The sequence below is a fragment of the Entelurus aequoreus genome, linkage group LG19 (genome assembly GCF_033978785.1).
Source record: "Entelurus aequoreus isolate RoL-2023_Sb linkage group LG19, RoL_Eaeq_v1.1, whole genome shotgun sequence".
NCBI classification, from domain to species: Eukaryota; Metazoa; Chordata; class Actinopteri; order Syngnathiformes; family Syngnathidae; genus Entelurus; species Entelurus aequoreus.
The window spans coordinates 8,714,887-8,742,708 of record NC_084749.1 but is presented as its reverse complement, the minus strand read 5'-3'; the positions used below and the strand labels follow the sequence as shown (position 1 = coordinate 8,742,708).

At 40.5% G+C, this 27,822-nt stretch overlaps 1 protein-coding gene across 1 annotated transcript in view; it reads left to right on the top strand.

Moving 5' to 3' along the window:
- The window catches only part of obscna (obscurin, cytoskeletal calmodulin and titin-interacting RhoGEF a), a 99,213-nt gene that overhangs the window by 8,523 nt on the left and 62,868 nt on the right, over positions 1-27,822 (top strand). Inside the window, exons 7-36 of the mRNA XM_062027817.1 lie at positions 1,961-2,230; positions 2,310-2,576; positions 2,651-2,914; positions 4,803-5,069; positions 5,145-5,414; positions 5,497-5,763; positions 5,837-6,103; positions 6,297-6,569; positions 6,641-6,904; positions 6,978-7,244; positions 7,330-7,596; positions 7,676-7,942; positions 9,654-9,920; positions 12,991-13,266; positions 13,340-13,606; positions 16,499-16,765; positions 18,972-19,238; positions 20,726-20,992; positions 21,325-21,591; positions 21,654-21,920; positions 21,993-22,259; positions 22,391-22,660; positions 22,752-23,030; positions 23,096-23,353; positions 23,430-23,696; positions 24,768-25,034; positions 25,103-25,369; positions 26,783-27,049; positions 27,181-27,447; positions 27,535-27,801. Coding sequence (XP_061883801.1) covers positions 1,961-2,230; positions 2,310-2,576; positions 2,651-2,914; positions 4,803-5,069; positions 5,145-5,414; positions 5,497-5,763; positions 5,837-6,103; positions 6,297-6,569; positions 6,641-6,904; positions 6,978-7,244; positions 7,330-7,596; positions 7,676-7,942; positions 9,654-9,920; positions 12,991-13,266; positions 13,340-13,606; positions 16,499-16,765; positions 18,972-19,238; positions 20,726-20,992; positions 21,325-21,591; positions 21,654-21,920; positions 21,993-22,259; positions 22,391-22,660; positions 22,752-23,030; positions 23,096-23,353; positions 23,430-23,696; positions 24,768-25,034; positions 25,103-25,369; positions 26,783-27,049; positions 27,181-27,447; positions 27,535-27,801 — 8,031 coding nt within the window. The remainder of the gene's footprint in view (positions 1-1,960; positions 2,231-2,309; positions 2,577-2,650; positions 2,915-4,802; positions 5,070-5,144; positions 5,415-5,496; positions 5,764-5,836; positions 6,104-6,296; positions 6,570-6,640; positions 6,905-6,977; positions 7,245-7,329; positions 7,597-7,675; positions 7,943-9,653; positions 9,921-12,990; positions 13,267-13,339; positions 13,607-16,498; positions 16,766-18,971; positions 19,239-20,725; positions 20,993-21,324; positions 21,592-21,653; positions 21,921-21,992; positions 22,260-22,390; positions 22,661-22,751; positions 23,031-23,095; positions 23,354-23,429; positions 23,697-24,767; positions 25,035-25,102; positions 25,370-26,782; positions 27,050-27,180; positions 27,448-27,534; positions 27,802-27,822) is intronic.

Sequence of the window (27,822 nt, the reverse complement as noted above, 5' to 3'; positions counted from 1 at the left end):
TTACTCTTGATTTTAATCCTATTCAATAATTATATCAAACCTACTTACAGTTTGTGTTAATCACAAAGACTATTATTATTAAGTAAGGAGTCAGAAAAACTTTTACATACAACAATGCATTGCAAAAATAAGTAAATTATAACTAAATTAATAATAAATGTTTCTTAACTAAACTTTACGTGCAAATGAAAATACAGCTTCACCACTTTAGTCATATTTTTTGCGCTTAAAAAACCTTAGCTCCAGACTTACTCTGTTTGATATTGTCACACAAGTGGTGGAAAGGTGTATTACAACTGAGTACCGCTGCGGCCAAAACAAATATTTTTTGGCGGCCTAACAATGGTGGTAGCGGGGGTGTATATTGTAGTGTCCTGGAAGAGTTAGTGCTGCAAGGGGTTTTGAGTATTTGTTCTGTTGTGTTTATGTTGTGTTACGGTGCGGATGTTTGGTGTGGGTTCACAGTGTGGCGCATATTTGTAACAGTGTTAAAGTTGTTTATTTATGTGTATGTTAAAGCCGTATATATAATGTGACTGGGACGGCACGCTGTTTGTATGGAGAAAAAGCGGACGTGACGACAGGTTGTAGAGGACGCTAAAGGCAGTGCCTTTATAGGCACGCCCCCAATATTGTTGTCCGGGTGGAAATCGGGAGCCATTTGGGAGAATGGTTGCCCTGGGAGATTTTTGGGAGGGGCACTGAAATTCGTGAGTCTCCCGGGAAAATCGGGAGGGTTGGCAAGTATGCGCGTGGAGCAGATGGCGTCCACAAAGTACACCCGTACATGACATGACAATCAGCACCAAAATAGGAGCGCAAGACAAGAACTAAAACACTACACACAAGAAAACCAACAAAAAATTCTAAATAAGTCAGGGCGTGATGTAACAGGTGGTGACAGTACACCTACTTTGAGACAAGAGCTATAGTGATGCATGCTTGGTTATTAGGGGTGTGGGAAAAATTTATTCGAATTCGAATCGCGATTCTCACGTTGTGCGATTCAGAATCGATTCTCATTTTTAAAAAATCGATTTTTTGGGGGATTTTTTTTTTTAAATAATTTTTTTTAAATTTAATTAATCAATCCAACAAAACAATACACAGCAATACCATAACAATGCAATCCAATTCCAAAACCAAACCCGGCCCAGCAACACTCAGAACTGCAATAAACAGAGCAATTGAGAGGAGACACAAACACGACACAGAACAAACCAAAAGTAGTGAAACAAAAATGAATATTATCAACAACAGCATCAATATTAGTTACAATTTCAACATAGCAGTGATTAAAAATCCCTTATTGAAATTATCATTAGACATTTATAAAAAGAAAAAGAAAAGAACAATAGTGTCACAGTGGCTTACACTTGCATCGCATCTCATAAGCTTGACAACACAGTGTCCAATATTTTCACAAAGATAAAATAAGTCATATTTTTGGTTCATTTAATAGTTAAAACAAATTTACATTATTGCAATCAGTTGATAAAACATTGTCCTTTACAATTATAAAAGCTTTTTACAAAAATCTACTACTCTGCTTGCATGTCAGCAGACTGGGGTAGATCCTGCTGAAATCTATGTATTGAATGAATAGAGAATCCTTTTGAATCGGGAAAATATCGTTTTTGAATCGAGAATCGTGTTGAATTGAAAAAAAAAATCGATTTTGAATCGAACGTCACCCCAAGAATCGATATTGATTCGAATCGTGGGACACCCAAAGATTCACAGCCCTATTGGTTATGGTTTAAAGTCATATCCAACAATTGCGAGAACGACTTTTTACTGTCAACATTGGCTGCTGAGTTTCATTTTTTTATGTTTTCTGCTGGTGGTGTGCCTCTGGATTTTTTCAATGACAAAAATGTGCCTTGGCTCAGAAAAGGTTGAAAAACACGGTTCTACACAGTGCTGGTAACAGAAGCGTATCTCCTGGCTGTCCATGCAGAGCAGGCTATCAGCATCATTCGGGGGATGAGCTCCGTGGGACTGATGGAACCAGAGCCTGCGCTCTTCCAAGTGGAGACCAGCCTGAAGTCCGGGAGACCGCCCAGGTGGACCCTGAATGGCAAAGTGCTGGAGCCCAGCGAAGAGGTGGATATCTACAGGGAGGGAACCCTGCACAGCCTGTGCCTCGTTTCCACAGAGACCTCCATGTCGGGGCCGGTGGTTTTCGTTGCTGGCAAGAGTCGTTCTTCTGCTCAGCTTACAGTGAAAGGTGGGTGGAGCCGCCCGCCCTAAATACATCCGTCGAAGGATTGAGGTGTCGCTTTCAGCTGGAGTACTCTCTCCCGCAGAGAGACCCCTCCAAGTTGTGCGCAGTTTGGAGGACGTGGAAGCCAAAGAGAAGAGCTCTGTGACGCTGCGCTGTGAGTTTGCGCCCTCCCCCAGGGCGGTGCGCTGGTTTAAAGGTCGCACGGCTCTGAAGACCTCAAACAAATACTGCATGAGGAGAGAGGGCAAGCGTGCGGAGTTGACCATCCATGGGCTGGTTGGAATGGATGCAGGCCAGTATCGCTGCACGGCGGGGGGCTCACAGAGCACGGCGCATCTCAAAGTTGAAGGTAGGTCAAAGGAATATTTCTTGAGCTGAAAGCTGCACGTACTGTACCTTGAACCTCTTTTCTTTACATCGCAGTGCGGAAGCTGAAGTTAGTGAGACACCTTGAACCTGCGGAAATCGAAGAGGACGGCGTCGCCACTTTTGCATGCGAGCTCAACTACGTGGTGGCCCACGTGGAGTGGCTCCTCAACAATGTCCGCCTCTACTCCAACGCCGTCAACAGGATCCAGCACATGGGCACCATGCACAGCCTGACCATGAAGAAGCCCAGGCCCCAGCACAGCAGGATTACCTTTAAAACCGGCCCCCTTTCTCAGACAACCACTCTGAACGTCAAAGGTCAGCTATGACAAGGGGTTTTCTGATACTTTTTGCTTGGCTCCGAGGAAATGCTCCTTGGGATAGGAGTTTAAAAATGGTCCGTATTTATTATACCTGCATGGTACTCAAAGCCCTGTGAAGTCTTGTCCGAGGACACAACGGCCGTGACTAGGATGGCGGGAACTGGATTTGAACCAAGAACAGCTGAAGTTCTTGGCATGGCCGCTCTACCATCTGAGCCAATTGGCTCTGTGACGCAGCTTGTACTTCTATAAACTCGTATTACAAAACAGTATCACCCACTGAAATGAACTACAGTCAAATTCAATTGGTGCTCGGCAACCAAAACAGTTCAATTACCACATGTGACATAATACTGAATACAATAGAATGTAGTACAAACAGCTACAGAGGTTTTGTGACGTAATCTTAATGCACAACATTTACCTTGGAGAGTGGACTTCTACAGTATCTCCTTCCAGATGCTTCTTCGTCAAACACACCATCAGCGTCTCACTCTTTAACCCTTGAGTCCACGTGATTCAAAACTACGTTAAGCCTCCTAAGCAATGAAAAATGGTTGCGCTCAAGAGTCAAATATAATTTTTTTTTCACTTTTAACGCTTTAAATTCTTCAGCAGCTTCAGACCTATCTATAGATACACAGTTTTTATATATTTGTTATGGTTTTTCTTAAGTTTGATGCTTTTTTTGTAAAAAAAAACAACAACCAAAAAACTAAACATTTTATATCAAGGGAAAAACACAACATTTTCATAATTTCCAAAAACGAGTTGCAAAGTGGAATACTTTTGATGAGGTAATTACAGCCTTTAATAAGTCAATAATTCATAACAACACTGATTTTGATGCATTATTCTCTTTGGAACTATGACAGTTTTTGTTTTCCAAAAACTCACACGATCCCTCCATAGCCAAAAAACGTCTGCGCCCAAAAAAAGTGTGTATTCTTTTTTAAACTTTCAACACTTTAAATTTTTCAACAGCCTCAGACCTATCCACCGAAATATAAAGTTGTTATATATTTGTAATGTTTTTTTTTAAATGTTTTCTGCTCTTTTTGTAAAAAACAAACAAAAACAAATCACAAATTTGTTATTATGGGAAAAACACCAAATATGCAATATTTTCAAAAAATTAGTTGCAAAGTGGAATACTTTAAATGAGGTAATTACATCCTTTAATAGGTCAATGATTCATAACAAAACTGATTTTGATGCATTATTATTTTTGGAGCTATGACAGTTTTTTTCCACAAACTCATACTATCCCTACTTAGCGATGAAAAATGGTCACACTAAAAAAAGTGTTATAAGGAAGTCTTTCAACACTTTAAATTCTTCAGCAGCTTCAGACCTATCTATAGATATACAGTGTTTATATATTTGTAATTTAACTTGTATGCTTTTTTTGTAAAAAAAACAAAAACATTTTTTATGACAGGAAAAACACAAAATATTCAAAATTTCCAAAAACAAGTTGCAAAGTGGAACAATTTAGATTAGGTAATTACAGTCTTTAATAGGTCAATAATCCATAACAAGACTGATTTTGATGCATTATTATATTTGCATTATTATACTTCTTCTCAGCAATGTCCTTCACAGTCACATTCTTCCTTCTATTCTTAGAAAAATTAAGTTATGTCCATCTCTAACAATAAGCTAATGTTAACGAGTAAGACCGGATGTTTTGATTGGCTCTTACGGGATTCACTGTGACATTCGCGAGCGGTGGGGAGGCTCGGAATCTGGATTTTTGCCTGCAAACTAAAGCATAACAATTAACCACCCCGAAAAACTCGTAAACTGAGGCACTCGTATCCCGAGATACCACTGTCTACTGGCCGACGCTCAAATCATGGCTTGTGCTCCTTGGTCTTCAGAGCGACCTGCAGTCTTCCTAAAACCTCTGGAGGATGCAGTTGGAGAAGAGCAAGGGGAGGTCAGCCTCCAGTGTGAAGTTTCCAAAGAGTCTGTGATCCCAGTCTGGCGCAAGGATGGCATTGTCCTGAGAACTGATGAGAAACATGAGCTGTGCCAGTATGGGAAGTCCGTGGCGCTGATTATTCATTGCTTGAGCAAAGATGACGCTGGACATTACACCTGTGATCTGGGTACCAGCCAGACCAAAGCTAAAGTTTCTGTGCACGGTGGGTTCAAAAGAAGTATTGATAAAATGTCTTGTCAGTGTATATAGCTAACATCATTGTTTATTTTATGGACAGACTTGCATATCACTCTTGTACAGCGCTTGAAGACAACGTCCGTGTTAGAAGGTGAAAACTGTTATTTTGAGTGTCACCTTTCCCACAATCTCAGTGATGAGCCCTCCTGGACCCTCAACGGTCAGGTGGTTGTCTCCAACACTCGTTTCCAGGTTGTAAACAATGGTTGCAAGTACAAGTTGACCATTAAAGACGCGGTTCTATCTGACGCTGGTGACGTAGTCTTTACAATCAAGGACCTAAGCTGCAGGACTGTGCTCTTTGTCAAAGGTAAATATATCCAGTGTTGAAATCAGGGCAAGATGCATTCATACAAAGACTACACACCCTAATCCATTTTCTGTTTTGTCAGAGAGGCCAGTGCACATTTTTAGGGATCTCCTTAATGTCAAGACTGTGCCAGGTGAGGATGCAGAGCTGAGCTGTGAGATCACCAAACCCGAGGTCACCATCCATTGGCTGAAAAACGGTCATTCAATAAGACAGAATCCCAAATATAGAATGAGTGTGGAGAAGAACCTGGCAAGGCTGATAATTAAGAATACCACAATCAGGGATTCGGGGGAATACTGCTGTCAGGCCGATGGGGTTGCATCTCGTGCCAAGCTAGAGGTTAGAGGTAGGTATTCTTGAGGAAAAATACTGTTCTGGAATGCAGAATTTGATCCGAATTTCTCATGTATCCTATCCAGAACTTCAACACACCTTTGCGAGGGAGTTAAGGGATACCCAAGCAGAGGAAAAGGGTAAAGTGACTCTAGAGTGTGAGACAAGGCGGCCAGCCAAGCGAGTGATCTGGTTGAAGGGCATGATGGAGCTGAGGTCTGGTAGGAAGTATGTCATGAGGCAGAAGGGTGTGCTGCTGTCACTCACCATCACCTATCTGGAGAAGTTGGACACGGATATCTACACGTGCGATGTCGGGACCATGCAGAGCCGTGCACAGCTGACTGTGCAAGGTGAGAAAAACGCCAGGCAATCCATGCATGTTTCCTGGGGATGCTCAGTTTGACTAAGGCGGTACAGTTTAGCTGTTTGAAGTCGTCACAGACCTCACAAGAATGGTCTGATTCCTTTTAAACTGCCCAGGGGTTTTTAATGTTTTGTACATGGCTGGAAATGAGATCTATAGTCCATGTTTCCATCTGTCAGGTCAGAGAGTGGTGATCCTGGATGAACTGGAGGACGTTGAGTGCCTTGAAGGCGACACTGTCACGTTCAGGTGCCAAATCTGTCCCAGTGACTACACGGGCGTGAAGTGGTACCTGGATGAGACTTTGCTCTACAACAATAAGCTGAACGAGATCCAGATGTTGTCGGGGGGCTACCACACACTCACGTTTAGACAGCTGGCACGCAAAGACACTGGCACCATCTCGTTTTCAGCCAGCGACAAACGATCCTACGCCTCACTGTTGGTGAGAGGTGAGACTTTGTCTTTATCTGCAATCCTCATTAAATTTCTTCAACTGGCTTTCCTTTCTCACGTCAACCAGAGAGACGTCCGACCATCTGTAAAGCGCTAGAGGACTGTGAGGCTATTGAAGGAGGCGGTCTCATTTTGTTTTGTGTGACGTCGAAGCCGTGTCACATCATGTGGTACAAAGACGGCTGCCTGATGTGGAGCTCGTCGAGGTATTTTGCGAGCCGTTCGGGGTGTGAGGCTCGACTGACCATTCGGGAGGTCTCTCAAAGTGACGCCGGGGTATATGAGTGCAGTGCTGGCTCTGTCACAACAAGGGCTGTAATCACCGTCAAAGGTATCATTCTGAGCGTCAGTAAAAATTACTTATAATTATAGAATAATAAGACAAATCTGCTGCCTGTTTTAAGCCATCCCAGCCGAGTTCACTCAGCCTCTACAGAGCGTAGAGGCCCAAGAGGGTGAGACTGCTACCCTGACCTGTGAGTACTCTCTGCCGGGGGTCCAGTTTCACTGGAGAAAAGGTGTGGAGAGCCTCAGGTCCGGAGATAAGTATGTGATGAAACAAAGAAAGACCATCAATTCTCTCATAATCCGAGCTCTCAAACCTGACGACTCGGGGGAGTACACGTGTCAGTGCAGAGGTCACCACACTACAGCAAGCCTCAAAGTACAAGGTAAATAAAACCAAACGGAACTTTAAGGCGACCTTTCTGGCTGCTGTTTCCCAACACCCTGTTTGTATTTGTTTCTTTCTGACAGCCATTCCTGTTACATTCACACAACACCTGAAGAACATGCAAGCCGAGGAAGGCAGTAATGTCATATTGCGCTGTGAACTCTCTAAACCTGGAATACCGATAGAATGGAGGCGGGGACAAGAAGCGTTGAGGAATGGAGTGAAGTACCAGATGAGGAGATGGGAGACAACCGTGGAGCTTTTGATATGGAAGTCTGTGCCCGAGGACAGTGGCATTTACAAATGCTTGTCCGCTGATCAGCTCACATCCGCCACTGTCAAAATCACTGGTAGCAAATTGTTTTCTTTTTAACAAATCGGAATTTCGGTGCAAGTTATATTTATTATTTTCTAACATTGGCTCCTCAGCTCAACCGCTCACCTTCAAGCAGAAGCTGCGCAACGTGACTATCGAGGAGGGCAACACCGCGACTTTACGCTGTGAGCTTTCCAAAGCGTCTCTCTTTGTGGAGTGGAGGAAGGGCGATGAGCTCATCAGGCATGGAGACAAATACCACATTCGCCAGAGAGACTCGCTGATTGAACTGAGGATCCAGGATGTGACGCCAGAGGACAGTGACATCTACACGTGCATTTGTGGGAGCATCGAGACCACGGCAACCGTCACTGTGAATGGTAGTTATTTATAGAAGTCTGCTTTAAGATCAAATACAATTCTTGAATATGTTTGTATTTAATTCAAATGATAAATGGTAGTTGTTGTGAAATGGTAGTTGTTGTGGAATATAACATAGGGCTGGACGATTAATCGACATCAGGGTTTTAATAAGTGCGATAACCTAATCGCAAAAAGACATAGTCATTTTTCTCCGTCATCACCGGCATTTGAGTTCCAGACATGTTCGTCAATCCATATTGTTCATGTCAGGTTCAAACACCGATGACATCTATTAGACAAGACAAGAAGCAAAGGAATCAATCTAGCTCATGAGGAGAGCGCATGTGTGCCTGCACCCTTGTACAGCGTCACCCCACCGCTCTGAGGAGAGAGTTCCACGCCTCCTCATTTATTTGGGCATTTCCTGATTACATGGCTGCAGCTGTTTCTAAGGGGAGGGGGGTCATAAACAGCTGCCACACTCGGTCACAAACAGTTTAAAGAAAAGGTGCCTGGAGTGGTTTCAGGTCTGCTCCCTCTCTGCTTTGTAGCTCTCGGGTCATGACAAGGTCTTCCTGTGGCTGTCCAATAGATCAGGGAAACCGACACCTCCACGTCGCATCCTACCGCATACGGTGGAAGTTTACAAGCCTTTTGTTTGATAAGACCAAAGACAGCTTTTGCCTTCTCGCAGGGTGACCGGAACTCATGGGAACACAAAGTTGTGTGATAACTTACTGTATATACAATTCTTCTGACAGTACAGCCTTGCATCCTTTGCCTCCAATCAAAAGTGTTAAAGGAAACCGCAAGTTTGTGAGCTCTGCAGTGGACGCAGCCATCAGGCTAATAACAAACACCACTTGCACCTTGGAAAACGTTTTGATGGTGACTAGATCTGGGCTGTTAGTCGATAAGTCAATTAATCGAACGGTAAATGAAAATGAAGTTGAAAGACTCTGCCTGTACGATAAATTGGTATGTCTGTGTGTGTTTTCTAAACTCTCGCTTTGAACAGAGAGAAAGATGTCTCACTCTGTGCATCTCTCTCAGCACCTAAGCGCGTTCATTTAACAGTAGAATTAACTGAACACGGTGAGCCCTCTTTTCAGTCATTCAAAATCTTTGTCTCTTTGGGCGGAGAACAAGACCGCGAGTTTACACGGACAGGATTCACGGACAGAGCCTCTCTACTCGCGACTCGCTAGTGAGAAGTTCTGCAAGGTAACACAAATTTGGAGGGAAAAAAAATATGATCACAAAGCCAAATGTCCATATCTCAGATGCAAACCGGATGGGCAATATGAGCCCATCAACACGGACTAACGCCTGACATCGATTTTTCAACTGGGAAAAAAATGCACTATTTATTTAAGTACATTTTTTGGCTTACAGACATATGTGAATTGTATTTTTTTGTTTGTTTATGGTAAAGTGATTTACCTTTTAATTACAGTACAATGGTAAACAATTCTACAGTAACGAGAAATTATTGTATATCCTTTGAAATGGTTAATTACATTATTATATATTATAGTTATGCTTAATTTGGTCACAAAATGCTGACAATATTATCGTTTATGGGCAATAATTTGCGGGACAACCTATCATCCAGCAAAATTTTAAAAAATTACCTCATTGCAAAGTTTTGTATTGGTTATTTGTTCAGTTTAAGAGCATGATGTAGACCAGCGCTTGTACCTTTAAACTCCTGCTCTTGCTTTCCAGTGGTCCCCGTGGCCTTCAAGCAAAAGCTGAAGAACCTCCAAGCGGAGGAGGGACACAACGTCACGCTGTCTTGCGAGGTCTCCAAAGCTGGCATGCCGGTGGAATGGCGGCTGGCTGGGGAGCTGCTGGAGGAAGGAGAGAAGTACCAGATGAAGCAGAGGGGATGCATGCTGGAGCTGACCATCGCTGATGCTCTACCAGAGGACAGCGGCGTCTACGTGTGTGTCTGTCGAGACCAGAAGACCAAGGCAACGGTTAAAGTTGTTGGTACGTTAGACAATATGAGAAGGCTTCTATCATTGTGGCTAATTTGTCTAGATCAGGGGTGTCCAAACTTTTTCCACTGAGGGCCGCACACTGAAAAATCAATGCAAGCGGGGGCCATTTTGATATTTTTTTTATTTTAAAAACCAATACAATATATGTATAAAAAATATACATTTAGGCCTCCACTCAGGCTTGATCCCAGGGACCCCAAAGGGTTTTGGTAAAAAAAATATTATAAATGTGTCATTATTCAGTATTATTATTTTTATTATTATTCAAGTTTTAAATCCCTAGATCAACATTAGGTCTATCTGTCAATATAACGTTTTTAAAGATTTAAGTCGTATGCTCTTTTTGTCAAAGAAAACCCTGTTTTTTTATGGAAAAAACACAAAGCATGCCATATTTTCACCCAATAAAATTGCTAAATGGAATATTTGAGATTATATAATAATTGGAGCCTTAAAAAGGTCAATAACTCATAACACCATTGATTTTAATTCATTATTATTTTTTGAGCGATGACACTTAAAAACAAATCACACTAAAATTATTGGGGAACCAAAAGGGTCCTACTCATTAAAGTGTTAAAAAATTAATTATACATTTTTTTTACCGTTTACTTTTAACACAATAATCTCGAGATCAACTTCAGATCTATCCGTCAATTATAAGTTGTATTGTTGTTTATGTTTTTTGTTTGTTCGTTTTAGGCCCTTCTTTAAAAAAAAAAACAGCTCAATTTTTTATATGGCAAACACAAAATATGCAACATTTCCCCCAAAAAATATCTCAAAGTGCAATATTTAATGTGACGTAATTGGAGCCTTGGATAGGTCAATAATTCATAATAACATTGATGTTGATTCATTATTATTTTTTAAAGAAAGAAACAGCCTGCATGGCAGCTTTGTGTTATTAGAGTAAACATTGCAACATTTTCTTGTTACATTTCACCTGTTTGCTCTTTCATACCACTTTTTATGTTTTTAATTTTTTTAATCGTATTTTTAAATGGGCTGTGGGGCCGTTAAAAAATGACCTCCGGGCCGCAAATGGCCCCCGGGCCGCACTTTGGACACCCCTGGTCTAGATGATTTGAAATACCGTATTCACCCAAATATAAGACGGTACAGTATTTTTCATCTAGAAAAAGTGTATAAAATATGGGTTGTCCTATATTTAGGGACTACTAATGCATGAGCTGTATTGATGACAACCAACCTAAGTGAGTTAGGGCTTTTCTTCTTCCACCAACCAGTGACCATTTTTAATCTCTGGTTAATCTTACTGGATCTTCGGGTCAATACGGGAATTTGTAGAGGTTTGAGTCCTTGGCAACCTAATAATTTGATCCGATTACTGGGGTGAAGATTCGATTTCCAATCGATTCAACACAAGTGACAATTTGAACATATTCTCGCAATGTATTATTTGGTATGATAATTATAATAATGAAAACAGGTTACAGGTTAGAAAGGCGTCTCCCGGTTGCATGGAAATGGCCTAAAAAGATATTTAATTTAATTTTATTTTTTTATTAAAAAGAAAAAAAAAAGTTTTACTTTTTTTTTTTTTTTAAATCAATTTTTTTAAATTATGAATCGGTTTAGAATAGTAGAAAAAGAATGGCCAATTTGGATGTGAATCGATTTTTTTGAGCACTTCTGGTAATTTGCTATTGACATAAGATGGGTTTTTTTTTTATACCGCCACACAAGACGACAAAATACTCACATGTTTACGAAGCACCCACACACAGTACTTTGTAGTAGAGTGGAAAAATCTAACAAAAAAAACACAATTATACGAAAACTGAAGCAACTTTTTCCATATAAAACAATGTAAATCCAATAAATCTGTTTCATTGGAACAAAAATATTACAAAACTTGCAGTTTTACATGCAGAAAACAATGTAAAGTATATATAAATGATGAATTGCTTTTTCCATATAAAACAATGTAAATCCAATAAATGTATTCTATGCGAACAAAAATATTACAATACTTGCAGAAAATAATGTAAAGTACATATAAAACTAGGGATGTCCGATAATATCGGCCTGCCGATATTATCGGCCGATAAATGCGTTAAAATGTAATATCGGAAATTATCGGTATCGTTTTTTTTATTATCTGTATCGTTTTTGTTTTTTTAAATTTTTTTTATTAAATCAACATAAAAAACACAAGATACACTTACAATTAGTGCACCAACCCAAAAAACCTCCCTCCCCCCATTTCTTTCTGTTATCAATATTCTGGTTCCTACATTATATATCAATATATATCAATACAGTCTGCAAGGGATACAGTCCGTAAGCACACATGATTGTGCGTGCTGCTGGTCCACTAATAGTACTAACCTTTAACAGTTAATTTTACTCATTTTCATTAATTACTAGTTTCTATGTAACTGTTTTTATATTGTTTTACTTTCTTTTTTATTCAAGAAAATGTTTTTAATTTAGTTATCTTATTTTATTATTTTTTTAAAAAAAGTACCTTATCTTCACCATACATGGTTGTCCAAATTAGGCATAATAATGTGTTAATTCCACGACTGCATATATCGGTTGATATCGGTATCGGTTGATATCGGTATCGGTAATTAAAGAGTTGGACAATATCGGAATATCGGATATCGGCAAAAAGCCATTACCGGACATCCCTATATAAAACACATAAAAAAATCCCACTTTTCCCAAAATTCCCAAATTTCCAAGAAGTTCCCATTGAAATGAATGGTACATTTTACCAAGTTGCACAATTCCCAAATTTTTCAACCTAGTCAAACCATTCCACTCATCCTGGATATTCAAACTAACACTTTTCTAAGTTCCAAACCAAATTCCGGTTTTCCTGGAAGTTTAAACTCTTCAACATTCAAACTATTCTTACATTCATAGAGTTCAACTTCAGCATTGGAGCATTCACATGCAATTCCTTCAGGAATTGACTCATCTAGTATTCAGTATAATATGGTAATGTTATGCTTGTTACTCATGGAATATCCTTCATACGATATCATTTTTAGGTGGTGTTCTGTCTCGTACATGTTCTCTTCCAGCTGTTCCTGCTACGTTTAAAGGGACGCTGAAAAACCAAGAGACAGACGAGGGCAAAAGTGTGACGTGGCGCTGTGAACTGTCCAAAAAGGACGCCACAGTCCAATGGCAGAAAGACGGACAGGTGCTATCCGAGGAGATGTGGGCCAGGAAATATCAGATCAAGCTGGAAGGGAAGACGGCCGAGTTGACCGTCGCCAACGTCCAAGTGGAGGACGCAGGAAGGTACTCCTGTGTCACAGGGGATGAGAGAACCAGCGCCGAGCTCAAAGTGAAGCGTAAGGGAAACCATACGAGCGGATGTTGTCGCATAACACGGTCTTAACGTTCACTTTGTGTCGCCGACGACAGCGCTTCCTGTCACCTTCAAACGACAACTCCAGAACGTGGAGGTGAAGGAAGGTGGCAGCGCGGTTTTGTGCTGCGAGCTCTCCAAGCCTGGGGCTCCTGTGGAGTGGCGGCGAGGACGAGTGCATCTGAAGAGCGGAGGCAAATACGAGATGAGGCAGGAGGGGCCTTACACCAAGATGACCGTCAACAACGTGGAGGAGAGCGATGCCGGGAAATACATCTGTAAGACCAAGGACAGCCAGTCCACTGCCGAGCTCACAGTCCAAGGTGATGGTCGTGTCTCACAATGTGACAACCAGCGTCCTCTGCAGTGGACGTTTGTGTCTGACAGAAGGGATGCTGGTTCTCAATACGTGTCATTATTAAGAATTTGAAGGTACTCCAGGATTAAAAACAAGCTGCCAGAGGAAATAGGGCTGCACAAAAAAATATATAAAATATAAAATATATGCAAATCGAAATAAAAATAAAAACATTTAAAAATTAAAATAAAAATAGAAAGAAAAAAAAATATATATATATATATATATACATACATATATACACTACCGTTCAAAAGTTTGGGGTCACCCAAACAATTTTGTGGAATAGTCTTCATTTCTAAGAACAAGAATAGACTGTCGCGTTTCAGATGAAAGTTCTCTTTTTCTGGCCATTTTGAGCGTTTAATTGACCCCACAAATGTGATGCTCCAGAAACTCAATCTGCTCAAAGGAAGGCCAGTTTTGTAGCTTCTGTAACGAGCTAAACTGTTTTCAGATGTGTGAACATGATTGCACAAGGGTTTTCTAATCATCTGAGCCAATGAGCAAACACATTGTACCATTAGAACACTGGAGTAATAGTTGTTGGAAATGGGCCTCTATACATCTATGTAGATATTGCACCAAAAACCAGACATTTGCAGCTAGAATAGTCATTTACCACATTAGCAATGTATAGAGTGTATTTCTTTAAAGTTAAGACTCGTTTAAAGTTATCTTCATTGAAAAGTACAGTGCTTTTCCTTCAAAAATAAGGACATTTCAATGTGACCCCAAACTTTTGAATGGTAGTGTATATATATATATATATATATATATATATATATATATATATATATATATATATATATATATATATATATATATATATATATATATATATATATACATATATATATATATATATATATATATGTATATACACACATATATATATATATATATATATATATATATATATATATATATATATATATATATATATATATATATATATACACACACATATATATATATATATATATATATATATATATATATATATATATATATATATATATATATATATATATATATATATATATATATATATATATATATATATATATATATGTACACAGCTCCCCCCCAATTTTATTTTATTTTTTAAATATCCCAGATTACCCAGAATTCACGGATTTATGGTAATTTTCCCCATTGAAAAAGAAATGGGACATTTTTCGAACTTGCACAACTCCCACATTTCTCAACCGATTGGAACCGTTCCACCACTTCACTCACCTTGGACAATCCAACTACCGTCCAAGTTCATAGAAATTCCAGGAATCTCCAGAATTTCCCGTTTTCCAAAGCCCTATTTTACCTCTTCCTGGAAGTTTTTCACAGTCCACATTTTTCAACCGTTTTTGACCATTGCACCTTCAAAACATTGCTAATAATTGGGAGAACAAAAGTCATAAAAAAAAAAAATCGTAAAAATTTCTGGTTTTCCCGAAATTCCGAAATATGAAGTGCAATTCAAACTGTTGCAATGTCAATATTTTACAACCGTTTCGAAAAATTCCAACACCAACCCATTAATATCATCTAGGAGAATTGTGGTATGATCTATATTTTCAAAAAATCCTGTTTTACCCGAAATTCCCTAATATCTAGGAAATTCCCATTTTACCTAATGCACTTATTTATAGTTATACAATGCCCAAAATTCTCAAAATCTTACGCCATATTTTATCCGATTCCAACTTCGACATTCAAGCCGGCATTTTTCCCGGTTCCGAAAATTCTCTAAATACCCAGAATTACCAGGAATTTGCCAACTTTGAAAATGAACGGGCAATATATAAAACCTCTCCATATCTCACATTTCTCAAGCGATTCGAACTGTTCCAACATCCACACACCCTAGACATTCAAGCATTTCAGTTCTGCTCATGCATATCACGCACATAGGGCATTTACTTTCACCAACTCAGAGGCGATGCAGCAGCTCACCAACTCAATATGTCATAGTACAGCTAAGCTAGTTACTGTATCTTTGAGATAACTAGACGGTAAAAGTAGTTATTCGGCTAATATTTTGTTAATATTCAGGCCATGGAGTATTGTTGACGCTTTTTGGATGTTATTTAGAGCAGTGGTCCCCAACCTTTTTGTACTTGCGGACCGGTCAATGCTTGAAAATTTGTCCCACGGACCGGGGGGGGGGGGAGGGGGGAGGGGGGGGGGGGGGGGTAGTAAACTTTTTTTTTTTTTTTTGGTCATAAAGAAATACAATCATGTGTGCTTACGGACTGTATCCTTGCAGACTGTATTGATTTATATTTATATATAATGTATATATTGTGTTTTTTATGTTGATTTAATTAAAAAAAATAAAAAAAATAAAAAAAAAAATTTTTTTTTAACTTCTTGTGCGGCCGCGGCCCGGTACCAATCGGTCCACGGACCGGTACCGGGCCACGGCCCGGTGGTTGGGGACCACTGATTTAGAGGGCTTTTGCCAAATTTTACGACTTAGAATGCATAAAAAAAGAAGAACGTGTTCTTGTCTGACATAGGGATTGTGAATGGTAGGCAACATTCCAAAAAAAGTGCAGTTCCCCTTTAAAACATTGATGACAAATTCATAAAATTACAAGTTAATACAATGTTATTAAGAGAAAAAAGTCTCAAATTTTGTTGCAACTTTCTAAAAAAAACTGCCTTAAATTCAGGCATTCTAGGCCACAACAATCACAAAAAAAGCCTTACAAACCCTTGAGGGACTGACGAATGATTTTAGTGTTCTGAAAAATTAAATAACTTTGGTCCTGACTTTCCTTCACTCACACTTTCAAGTAGTTGTGTGCATTCTTGCCGGCCCGTGCCGTAATGTGGTTTCTCGTCCGAGCAGGTTTGGCGCCACGTTTCACGCTGCTGCTGGCAAACCAGGAGGCGAGCGAAGGCAGCAGCGTGTTTTTACGCTGCGAGCTCAACAAAGCCGCCTCCTCGGTGGAATGGAGGAAAGGAGGCTCGCTGCTGAGGCAGGGGGACAAGTACCAGATGAGGAGGAAGGATTTGCAGCTGGAGATGACCATTGGACAGGTGGCCCTGGAAGACGCCGGGGATTACACCTGCACATGCGGTCAGGAGAGTACCACAGCCCGGGTGGCCGTGAATGGTGAGGATGTAAATATGGGGATAAAAAAGTCACATATTGGACTTACTGTATGCATGTGGTCAGTTATAATGTATTAGAAGTATTTCATTATTACTAACACCAATGATAACATAGGCCAGAAGTGTCAAACTACTTTTCATTGAGGGCCACATCGCAGTGATGTTTGACCTGAGAGGGCCGCTTCTAACAGTGAATATTACACAATTCCCTATACATTTGATTTTTTTTTTACATACAATTAAAAAAAAGACAATCTGTACATTTTACAGTAAAAACAAACTAACTCCCAGCTCAGTCTCAATAATTTTATGGTAAAATGTACGGTGGTTTTTACAGCATATCAGTGTAAATGGAAAAACAATACCGCTGTTTTTTACGGTACAAAATTGGCAGCTCAGTTGACAGAATTTTACTGCAACACGTTTTTTATTTTTACTGTAAGTAGTGAACTGCTTTTTTTTACTGTAAAAACCACAACTGTAAATTCTACAATGTATTACGGTAATGGTAATGGTGAACAGTACCACATTTTTTACAGTAAAAATTGGAAGCTTAGTTGCCAGAATTTTACTGTAAATTTGTATTTTTTTATTTTTACTGTAAATAGAAAATTGCTTTCTTTATGGAAAAATTCTGGCAACTGAGCTGCCAATTTTGTACCGAAAAAACAACTGTAGATACTACAGTGTATTACTGTAAATTGAAAACAGTACCACTTTTTTACAGTAAAAAACTGGCAACTCAGTTGTCAGAATGCTCCAGTTAATTGCACTTTTTTTTTTTTTTTTTTTACTTCAAATAGTAAACTGCTATTTTTACGGTATAATTCTGTCAACTGAACTGCCAGTTTTTGTTTTTTTTTACTGTAAAAACAACAACTGTAAATTGCAAACAGTACCACTTTTTGACAGTAAAAAACTGGCAGCTCAGTTGTCAGAATTTTCCTGTTAACTGCACGTTTTTTATTTTTACTTCAAATAGAAAAATGCTTTTTTACAGTAAAATTCTGACAACTGAGCTGCCAGTTTGTTTGTTTTTTTTACTGTAAAAACAACTGTAAATTCTACAATGTACTACAGTGTATTACTGCAAATGGCAAACGGTACCACAATCTTTTTCACAGTAAAAAACTGGAAGCTCATTTGCCAAAATGTGACTGTAAGTTTCAAGTTTTTTATTTTTACTGTGAATAGTAAACTGCTTTTTTACGGTAGAATTTTGTCAACTGAGATGCCTGTTTTTTTTTTTACTGTAAAAACAATAACTGTACATTCTACAGTGTACTACAGTGTATTACTGTAAATGGTAAACGGTACCACATTTTTTACAGTAAAAATTTGGCAGCTTAGTTGCCCGAATTTTACTGTAAATTTAGAATTTCTTATTTTTTTTACTGTAAATACAAAACTGCTTTCTTATGGTAAAATTCTGACAACTGAGCTGCCAATTTATTTTTTTTTACCGTAAAAACAACTCTAGATTTCACAGTGTACTACAGTGTATTACTGTAAACAGTACCACTTAGTTCCAGTAAAAAACTGGCAGCTCAGTTGCCAGAATTTTCCAGTTAATTGCACTTTTTTTAATTTTTACTTCAAATAGTAAACAGTTTTTTTTACGGTAAAATTCTGTCAACTGAGCTGCCAGTTTTTTTTTTTTACTGTAAAAACAACAACTGTAAATGGCAAACAGTACCACTATTTTTTTCACATTAAAAACTGGAAGCTCATTTGCCAAAATGTTACTGTAAATTTCTAGTGTTTTATTTTTACTGTAAATATTTTTAATGGTAAAATTCTGGCAACAAAGCTGCCAGTTTTTTACTGTAAAAACAACAACTGTACATTTGACAGTGTACTACAGTGTCCTACAGTAGATGGTAAACGGTACCACAATTTCTTTACAGTAAAAAACTGGCAGCTCAGTTGCCAGAATTTTATCGTCAAAAAACAGTACTGCTGTTTTTTTCATATATAGTGAAATGCTGTAAAAACGCAGTAAATTTCACCATTTTATCGTAAAATCTTGCTTTGAAATTGTAAGTCAAGCAGCAAATTCGACTTGAACAGAAAACATGGGTTGAATGTATGATAATATATTTGTTGCATTATTAGATGATATTTAAGTTTAAAAAATGTGCGATTGCATGTAGTTCATGTATTTTTTTCTGTCAAAATTGAAAGAACGAATACATTTTCCTCGTCAGAACGACCTGTCCGATTCCTCCGAGAGCTGAGTAACGTGGAAGTGCAGGAGGGTAACGCTGTAGCGCTTTGCTGCCAGCTCTCCAAAGCGGAGCTGACTGCTCAGTGGATGAAAGGATACCGAGTGTTAACCAACGGCGAGAACTACCAGCTGACGCAAAGAGGCTCCACCATGGAACTGCTCATCAGGAAGAGCCAGCCCGAGGACAGCGGCCTGTACTGCTGCGTTTGTCAAGACATTAAAACAACCGCTACCATCATAATCACCGGTGAGAGAACGCACTTTTTATATCGCATCCATTCTCGGGTCACACAACATTATGGCCATCGGTGTAACACGCGTCCAGCCCTGTGGAATACCAGCCCTGGGATTTGTGCAACTTTTGGCTGTCATCTTATTGTGCGCCGCAGCTTCTAAGGCACGCCTGGGCAATTATTTTTACTGGGGGGCCAAATTTAGAGAAATAAATGTGTCTGAGGGCCGGTATATCTATTTTTAGGAACACTAATACAAAACCTCACAATAATGTCTGATTGAATGCTAAAACATTTTGACAGACCGCCTGAAACGGAATGGAATTTTAAATTAGTCTATGAACGATAAAACACTGAATATTGACAACATATGACCATCACGCCCCCTCTTGATCGACATATTTTACAATCAAGCAAAACGCGACAAACAGCGAAATATGAACGCAAAGGGTAAAAATACAATATCAAATCTGATATATAACTAAGCTTTAGAACTTTGTTGTGAAAATATCCTTCCACGTCTGTCCCTGACACCCACATTTCAGGCTGACCCTCTGTGGAAACGCTCCCCACCCCCACTGCTTGGTGCCTCGTCTGAGCTGCTGTGACTTAGATTACCATAGTAACTAATTAATTACCATAGTAACTAGTATATCATGCAAAAGCGCAGATTCCAACCATTGAAATACTTTGTATAGTTCAAGATTTACGGTCATTTGAAAACATCACTGCACATCATAATGGCAGCTACAGTTTCCATCTTAAAGATCTAAAAAAAATATTTGGGAATGTCCGGCGGGCCAGATTGAAATACTTAACGGGCCGCATGTGGCCCCCGGGCCTTAATTTGCCCAGGTCTGTTCTAAGGCATCTGTGAGGAAGGTTTACACAACGTACTATCGCAGCACTGTTATATATGACGAGGTATGGGTACCATATTCTCTACTTGTATAGGTACAGACCAAAGTCCATCGACACTACCAGGTACTAATTGGTATTAATAGAAAATTAAATATATTTATAATTTATAATATATTACAATGTCAAAATAAATTAATTCCAACTAAAGTAATAATGAGGGAGGGACAAGTGGTTGAAAATGGATGGGCGGATATATATGTTTCTTAAATAAAGCTTAAATAACCACTTTAGTCATATTGTGGCGCAAAACAAAACTTTCTGTGACTTTAGCTCCAGACTTTTTCTGTTTGTTTGATCCTGTAATTACTACTACAAGTGATGGAAACTGAGCATCTATGAGGTCCATATAGACCACAGATGAAAAACATATATATTTTTGGTGGCCCTCTAGGGGACGCTCACTGGTTTAAAATACAGTATGATGCAATACAATTCAACACCTCTGTAAACCACAACAATTATTGTAGTGTCAACCTTTTCTTCATAAGAGTTTCCAATTCAACCACTGTGTTTGATATCATTGGATGGTGCAGTTAAATCGAACAGTCCACACATTCATCAAAGTATTTCCCCCTTTCAGCAATTCCAGTGATTTTCAAGCAAAAGCTGAAGGACCAGGAAGTGGTGGAGGAGAGCAGTGTGATGCTCCACTGCGAGCTCTCCAAACCAGGAGTCCCGGTAGAGTGGCGGAAAGATGCTCAACTCCTGAGTGAGGGAGCCAAATGTCAGCTAAAGCAGGAGGGAAGGGTGTGTGAGGTGCTGATGAGAGACGTAACGCTCAAGGATGCTGGTGAATACAGCTGCTCGGTTGGTACAGCTGTGACGTCAGCTGATATCAAAGTAAGAGGTAGGCGTCATTCAGAGTCAGTAGATAATTGGACAATAATTCTACCTTTCAAAGATAGCAAGACCCACCTTGGCCTTAGAAAGGTTTCCAACCCTACTCTTCAGATCAGCAACACACCCATTCCTCATTCTCCACCAATCATATTCATGGCGAAGAGCATTGATGAACATCGGAACTTTGAATCAACATTAACACAAGCCCACATCCATGCAGTATGCCACCCTGAGCAATTTCCTGTGTGGCCCATATTTAAACACCAACATGCCTGTACTTATGTAAAATCTAATTAGTGAAAGCAATACTTTGGATTTCCATGTGTTGTTTTTCCCCAGAACTTCCTGTCACGTTCAAGCAAGAAATTCAGAACTTGGAGGTGAAGGAAGGTGACAGCGGAGTGTTCTGTTGTGAGTTGTCCAAACCTGGAGCTCCGGTGGACTGGAGGAAAGGAAGAGTGATCCTAAAGCCTGGTTATAAATACGAAATGAAGCAGGAGGGACATTTCACCAAACTCATCGTCAACAACGCAGAGGAGAGTGATTCTGGGAAATACACCTGCAAGACGAAAGACAGCCAGTCAACTGCTGAGCTGCTGGTAAAAGGTGGGTGGTTTCATTGTCACTAAAGAATAGCCCAGCGTGTGAACAATAACTCGTCTGTCCAGCACCTCCCATCACGTTCAAAACCAAACTGAAGAACCAGGAAGTGGAGGAGGAGAACAGCGTGATGTTGACGTGTGAACTGTCCAAACCTGGCCTGGCTGTGGAGTGGAGGAAGGGACAAGAGCTACTGAAAAATAATTTCAAGTACCAGATAAAAAATCGAAACAGCATGTTGGAGCTGACTATTAAAAACATACAACTGGAGGACAGTGGGGTCTACAGCTGTGTCTACGGCGACGTCAAGACCATAGCCAACATCGATGTTACACGTGAGACATAACAGTATGGATGGATGGGTGCAGTCAAACATAATGATACTTTTTTCTATTGTACATTCACAGCTATACCCCTCACCTTTAAGCTGGGTTTGAAGAACCAGGAAGCTGCTGAGGGAGGAAACATAACCCTTAGATGCGAACTTTCTAGGACTGGAGTAGCTGTGCAGTGGTGGAAGGGGGAGGACCAGCTGCATCAAGGCGGAAGGTATCAGATGACTCTGAAGGAGAACATAGCTGAGATGATCATCAAAAACACCCAGCCGGAGGACGTTGGGGAGTATAGTTGTGTCCTTGGCGAGCAGAAGACCACAGCGGAAGTGAACGTGCGAGGTATCACTCATTCTTCTAGTTTTCCTTCAAGGATTTGCTACACAAATAATGCACATTTATAAGTTACCAGAGTTTGTTCCACTAAGACATCCTTTTTTACATAACAAACATCTCTTTTTCTGATACTGTAGCAGCGGCATCTGTGTTCTTCGAGAAAGAGCTGGACAGCCAAGCGGTGATGGAGGGCAAATCGGTGCTGCTGTCGTGTGAAGTTTCTAGCGCTAACGTCCCAGTCACTTGGAAGAAAGACAACGCTGTGGTTGAAGAAGGCGAACGAGTGACTATAACAAAAAAAGGACCTACGCATATGCTTGAGATCAAGCAGCTGTGTTTAGAAGATGCTGGTGAATATTGTTGCATCACCAGGGGAAAGAAGACCACTTCTAAGTTGGTTGTAAGAGGTGTGTGGAAACAATCATTCCATCCCTTATTTATCTGAACATAAGTTCCATCTCTTTAAAACCATCTATGTCTACCTTATGTCCAACACAGAGCGAGTGCGAATTGTGACGGAGCTTAAAGATGTTACGGTGACAGCGGGGGAGGACGCAGAGTTTGTGTGCGAGCTCAGTCACGTGAACGTGAGCGAGGGTATGTGGTGGCTCGGCTCCAGTCCACTGCAGAGGAACGAGATGAACCAGATGACATGCCAGGGCCGTCAACACAGACTGCTGCTTACCATGACAACACCTGAGGAGACGGGAACTGTGGCATTTGTGGTCGGGGAGGAAAGGACCTCTGCAAGTCTTCTAGTGGTACCAAAGGTCAAAGGTGAAAGGAGTGCATAAATATTTAGCGCTGTTGTGAAGATCTGCTAAAGAGACGCACTTTTTCAGTTCTATTTGAGGAGGTGCCTAAAGATGTGACAACCATGGAGGGAGAGACAGCTACTTTGTCCTGCACAACCTCGGACTTCAGAAGCACTGTTACCTGGAGGCGGAACCACATTCCTCTCAAAAACAGCGATAAATTTGAAATGCGTAAGGAAGGAAAAGTCAGCCTACTGCTCATCCATGCTGTGGACTCTCTGGATGTTGGAGTCTACTGTTGCGATACAGGAGACGTGCAGGCCACTGCCAAGATTACCGTGACAGGTAATACAGGAAGTCAGGTGACATAACAGAGCTGAATCGGTGTGTCCATGTGGGTTCTTTCTCGTCCCTTCGCCAGAGCTCCCTCCATTTTTCCAGGAAGAGTTGCAGAGTGTTGAGAGTGAGGAGGGAAGCTCAGTTATTCTGTACTGCGAGCTGTCCAAACTTGAGATGCTGGTGCAATGGAAGAAAAACAGACTGCCACTGCGGGCCGGCAGGAAGTACGAGATGACACAAGATGGCTGCCTTCTCCAACTTCACATCAAGGAGCTGAAGCTTGAGGACAGCGGCAGCTACACGTGTCAAGCGGGAAGTGCGGAAACAACTGCAGCTGTTACAGTCAAAGGTGCATTGATTTTACCTTTATCCATATGTAAACAAATCAGTTCATATATAAGTATCATGTGCTGGACAGCATTTGCACTTAATAGGCAAAAACAGTCGGACATACTGTACAGTACATACAGTATATTAACCCGCAGTCAACACAAGCGTGGCATAATGACGCAGCCAAATAGATGCCCGTTTTCAACTTGAAACTACTTATGAGTCTTGAACTGAATGAAAATTGGTCAGGTAAAACCTGATTTATGATCAATAATGTTCACCATGATTTTGTCATCGTGTCGTCCTCAGGTTGTTTCTCATTTGTCAGCGCTTTAAGCTCAGGGAGGTAGATGCTTTGAAACGAAAGTAAACAGGCAATGAAATACGACAACACCTTGCTACTAGTGGAAAAAAGCTCATAAGCATTCAAATAAATCATTAGTAGCCATTTGTTTGTAGCGGGAGAAGGAGGGACTGGTAATGTACAGAGGCCAGCCAGTGAAATGTGTCCAATTGTACCTTGGTAAACGTCACTCTCCAACACCTTAAGAGCTTGCGCTAGAAATCGAGTTGACAACTCGAGCTTTTGGCTCAGTACCTAGCGTGCTCGACTCTTATTTGTAGGGCCCAGATTGAGCCCCGAGTGGAAGGGAAGCAGGGGCTGAACCAGGCAGGTTACAGTGTTTGCGTGACCCAGCTGAGAGTGAGATAGTGTGACTGTGCCAAGTGTAGGTTATTAAACTTCATTCTTTAACACCTTCAGAGTTTGCGCTGGACATGGAGTTGACAACTTGGGCTGCTAGCTCGGTGCCTAGGGCTCTTGACTCTGATTTGGAGGACCCGATTTTTGACAGGGGCTGAACCAGGCGGGTTCCACCAACAGTGCCGCCGAAAGGCCAACACAAGCCTGACTTTTCCAAGTGGATAATTAATGATATTATATTTATCATTTTAGAGTTGGACAAAACATGTTTTTTTTGCAATGGATACAATAATTATTGCTGAGGTGTCTGGTCCAACGTTTGATAAATTAAATAAATTAAGGTGGTTTTTTTTGTACTTAACATTTTTTGCTCTACCGTTTACCCAGAATTGCCTCCATTCTTCAAGAAAGATTTGCAAAATGTGGAGCCGGATGAGGGAGATTCAGTCTCTCTGAGCTGTGAGCTGTCTAAACCTGGAGCCCAAGTGCAATGGAAGAAGAACAGACTGCCTGTGAGGGCCAACAGAACATATGAGATGAAGCAAGATGGCTGCCTCCTGCAACTCTACATTAAAGAGATCAAACCTGAGGACAGTGGAAGCTACACGTGTCAAGCAGGAGGTGCAGAAACCACTGCAAATGTGAGAGTGAAAGGTGAGTATATTTCACATGTCTTCTTATTCTTCTCCTGCTTCCCTCATGCTAGATGAAATCTTTCCCAGAACTTCCAGCATTTTTCAACGAAAACCTACAGAACGTAAAGGCTGAAGAGGGCGGTACTGCCTGTCTGTGTTGTGAGCTATCAAAGCCAGAAGCCACAGTGCAGTGGAAGAAGAACAAGTTGCCTATAAGAGCCGGCAGCAAGTATGAGATGAGGCAGGATGGGTGCTTCCTCCAGCTTCGTATTAAGGAGCTTCAACCTGAGGACAGTGGTCGTTACACATGTCAAGCAGGAAGTGCTGAGACAACTGCCACTTTGTCAGTAAAAGGTAATGTTTGTTTTCCTCAAAACATTACCATTACGGCTCTAGAATGATCCCTTTTGGGGTTTGATCCGACCTGGGCAAACTACGGCCTATGGCCAATATACAGCCAGTTAAGATTTTTGATCCCCGCCCGTTAAACTCGACACTGTAGCCTGTAGCAATAGATTGCAATGCCGTTCCTAAATTACCATAAATCTTGACCTATTGACATACTTCCTCTGGTTTCTGAAGTGAAATACTTGGATCATTACGGTAATTACAACAACAGCGTAACAGAGCTTGTGACTTTGATATAAAACAGAGCAGGAGAAAGTACAGGAGTTCAAGTACCTCGGAGTCTTGTTCATGATTGAGGGAAGAGTGGATCATGAGATCGACAGGCTGATCGGTGCGGTGTATGCAGTAATGCAGACCCTGTATCGATCCGTCTTGGTGAAAAAGAAGCTGAGCCCGAAGGCAAAGCTCTCAATTTACCGGTCGATCTACGTTACTATCCTCACCTATGGTCATGAGCTTTGGATTGTGACTGAAAAGACAAGATCCCGAGTACGAGTGGCCAAAATGAGTTTCCTCTGCCGGTTGGCGAGGCTCTTCCTTAGAGATAGGGTGAGAAGCTCAGAGTAAAGCCGCTGCTTCTCCACATCGAGCTAGATGAGGTGGTTCTGATCATCTGGTCAGGATGCCCCCCGAACGCCGCCCTGGGGAGGTGTTTGGGGCACGTCCGACCGGTAGAAGGCCACGGGAAAAATCCAGGACTTCTATGCTTAGGTTGCTCCCCTCGCGACCCAATCTCGGATAACCAGAAGAAGATGGATGGATGGACAGAGTGGGGGTTTGTTTACAGAGCAAAACGAGAGAGTGAGACGGAGAAGGACAGAGTAGAAAGCTTTCTACGAAATAGTTAAATCTGCAGAAAAGTGATATTTGATCAAACTTTTGGTTAATAGTTTTCCTGTTTTGCCGTGTTGTTTGTCACATTTTCAGTTTTTTGTTGAAAGTAAACAAGGTGTTAACATACTCTTGATGGTTAATATATTACAGTACATACTTTATAATGTGAATCCCTAATCCTTTATTCATATACATTTGGATATCGTATTAAGTATAATCCTGTAAATTTCAATTTTCAATTTTGAGTTGGTCCATCATCATAACAAGCCTTACCACTTTCAACATGCAATGATGCAAAAAGTACTCATAAAAAGGGAACCAACGACAATAGTACAGTAGCTCGCATTACAGTTTTACACCTACAATATAATAAATTATTATTAAAGTGTAATTAAAAATGGTAGAAATGATTGAACCCAATGTTTGTATAGTACATTAGGAACATAAATGTACTTATGTCGTGCCTTTTTAGTACTTTTTTTTGTTTGACATCACCTTAATATTAATTTTGTTAAATTCCTCTAGAACTGCCTCCATTCTTTGTGACAAACATACAAAATATTGAGATGGAAGAGGAAAGTTCAGTCTCTCTAAGCTGTGAGTTGTCTAAACCTGGACTGTCAGTCCAATGGAAGAAAAACGGGCTGCCACTGAGGGCCAACAGGAAGTATGAGATGAAACAAGATGGCTGCCACCACCACCTCAACATCAGTGAGCTAAAACTCGAGGACAGTGGCATGTACACATGTCAAGCAGGAAATGCAGAGACAATTGCAACTGTGTCCGTAAGAGGTACTTCCATTTTTTAACTGCTTTGTGAAATGTTTAATTGTTATTGTATGCAAAAATGAAACGATTGCGTGTTTCTGTCCATTGCAATAATTTATATACATGTAAATATTATGTTTCCAATGCATCTACAGAGCTTCCAATGTCATTCAACGCTGACTTAGAAAATACAGAGATGGAGGAAGGAGATACAGCCATCCTGAACTGTGAGTTGTCTAAACCTGGAGTGTCAGTGCAATGGAAGAAGAACAGACTGCCCCTGAGGGCCAACTGGAAGTACGAGATGAAACAAGATGGCTGCTTCCTTCAGCTCAAAATTAATGACCTCAAACTAGAAGACAGTGGACGTTACACATGTCAAGCAGAAAGTGCGGAGACTGTAGCCACTTTAGAAGTAAAAGGTGTGTATATTTTTAGTTTTGAACATTTTGATTCTCATACCTGTTATTGGTATAGAAATGTAAATATCTTCTGTTGAATTCCCGCAGAGTTGCCTCCATTATTTGTGACTGATTTACAAAGTATGGAGATGGAGGTCGGCGGTTCTGTTTCTCTGAGATGTGAGCTGTCCAAACCTGGAGTGCCAGTGCAATGGAAGATGAACAAATTGCCTTTGAGGGCAAACAAGAAGTATGAGATGAAACAAGATGGCTGCCTCCTTCAGCTCAACATTAATGATCTCAAACCAGAAGACAGTGGAAGCTACACTTGTCAAGCAGAAAGCGCAGAGACCGTGGCCACTTTGTCAGTGAAAGGTGTGTGTATTTGTAGTTGTT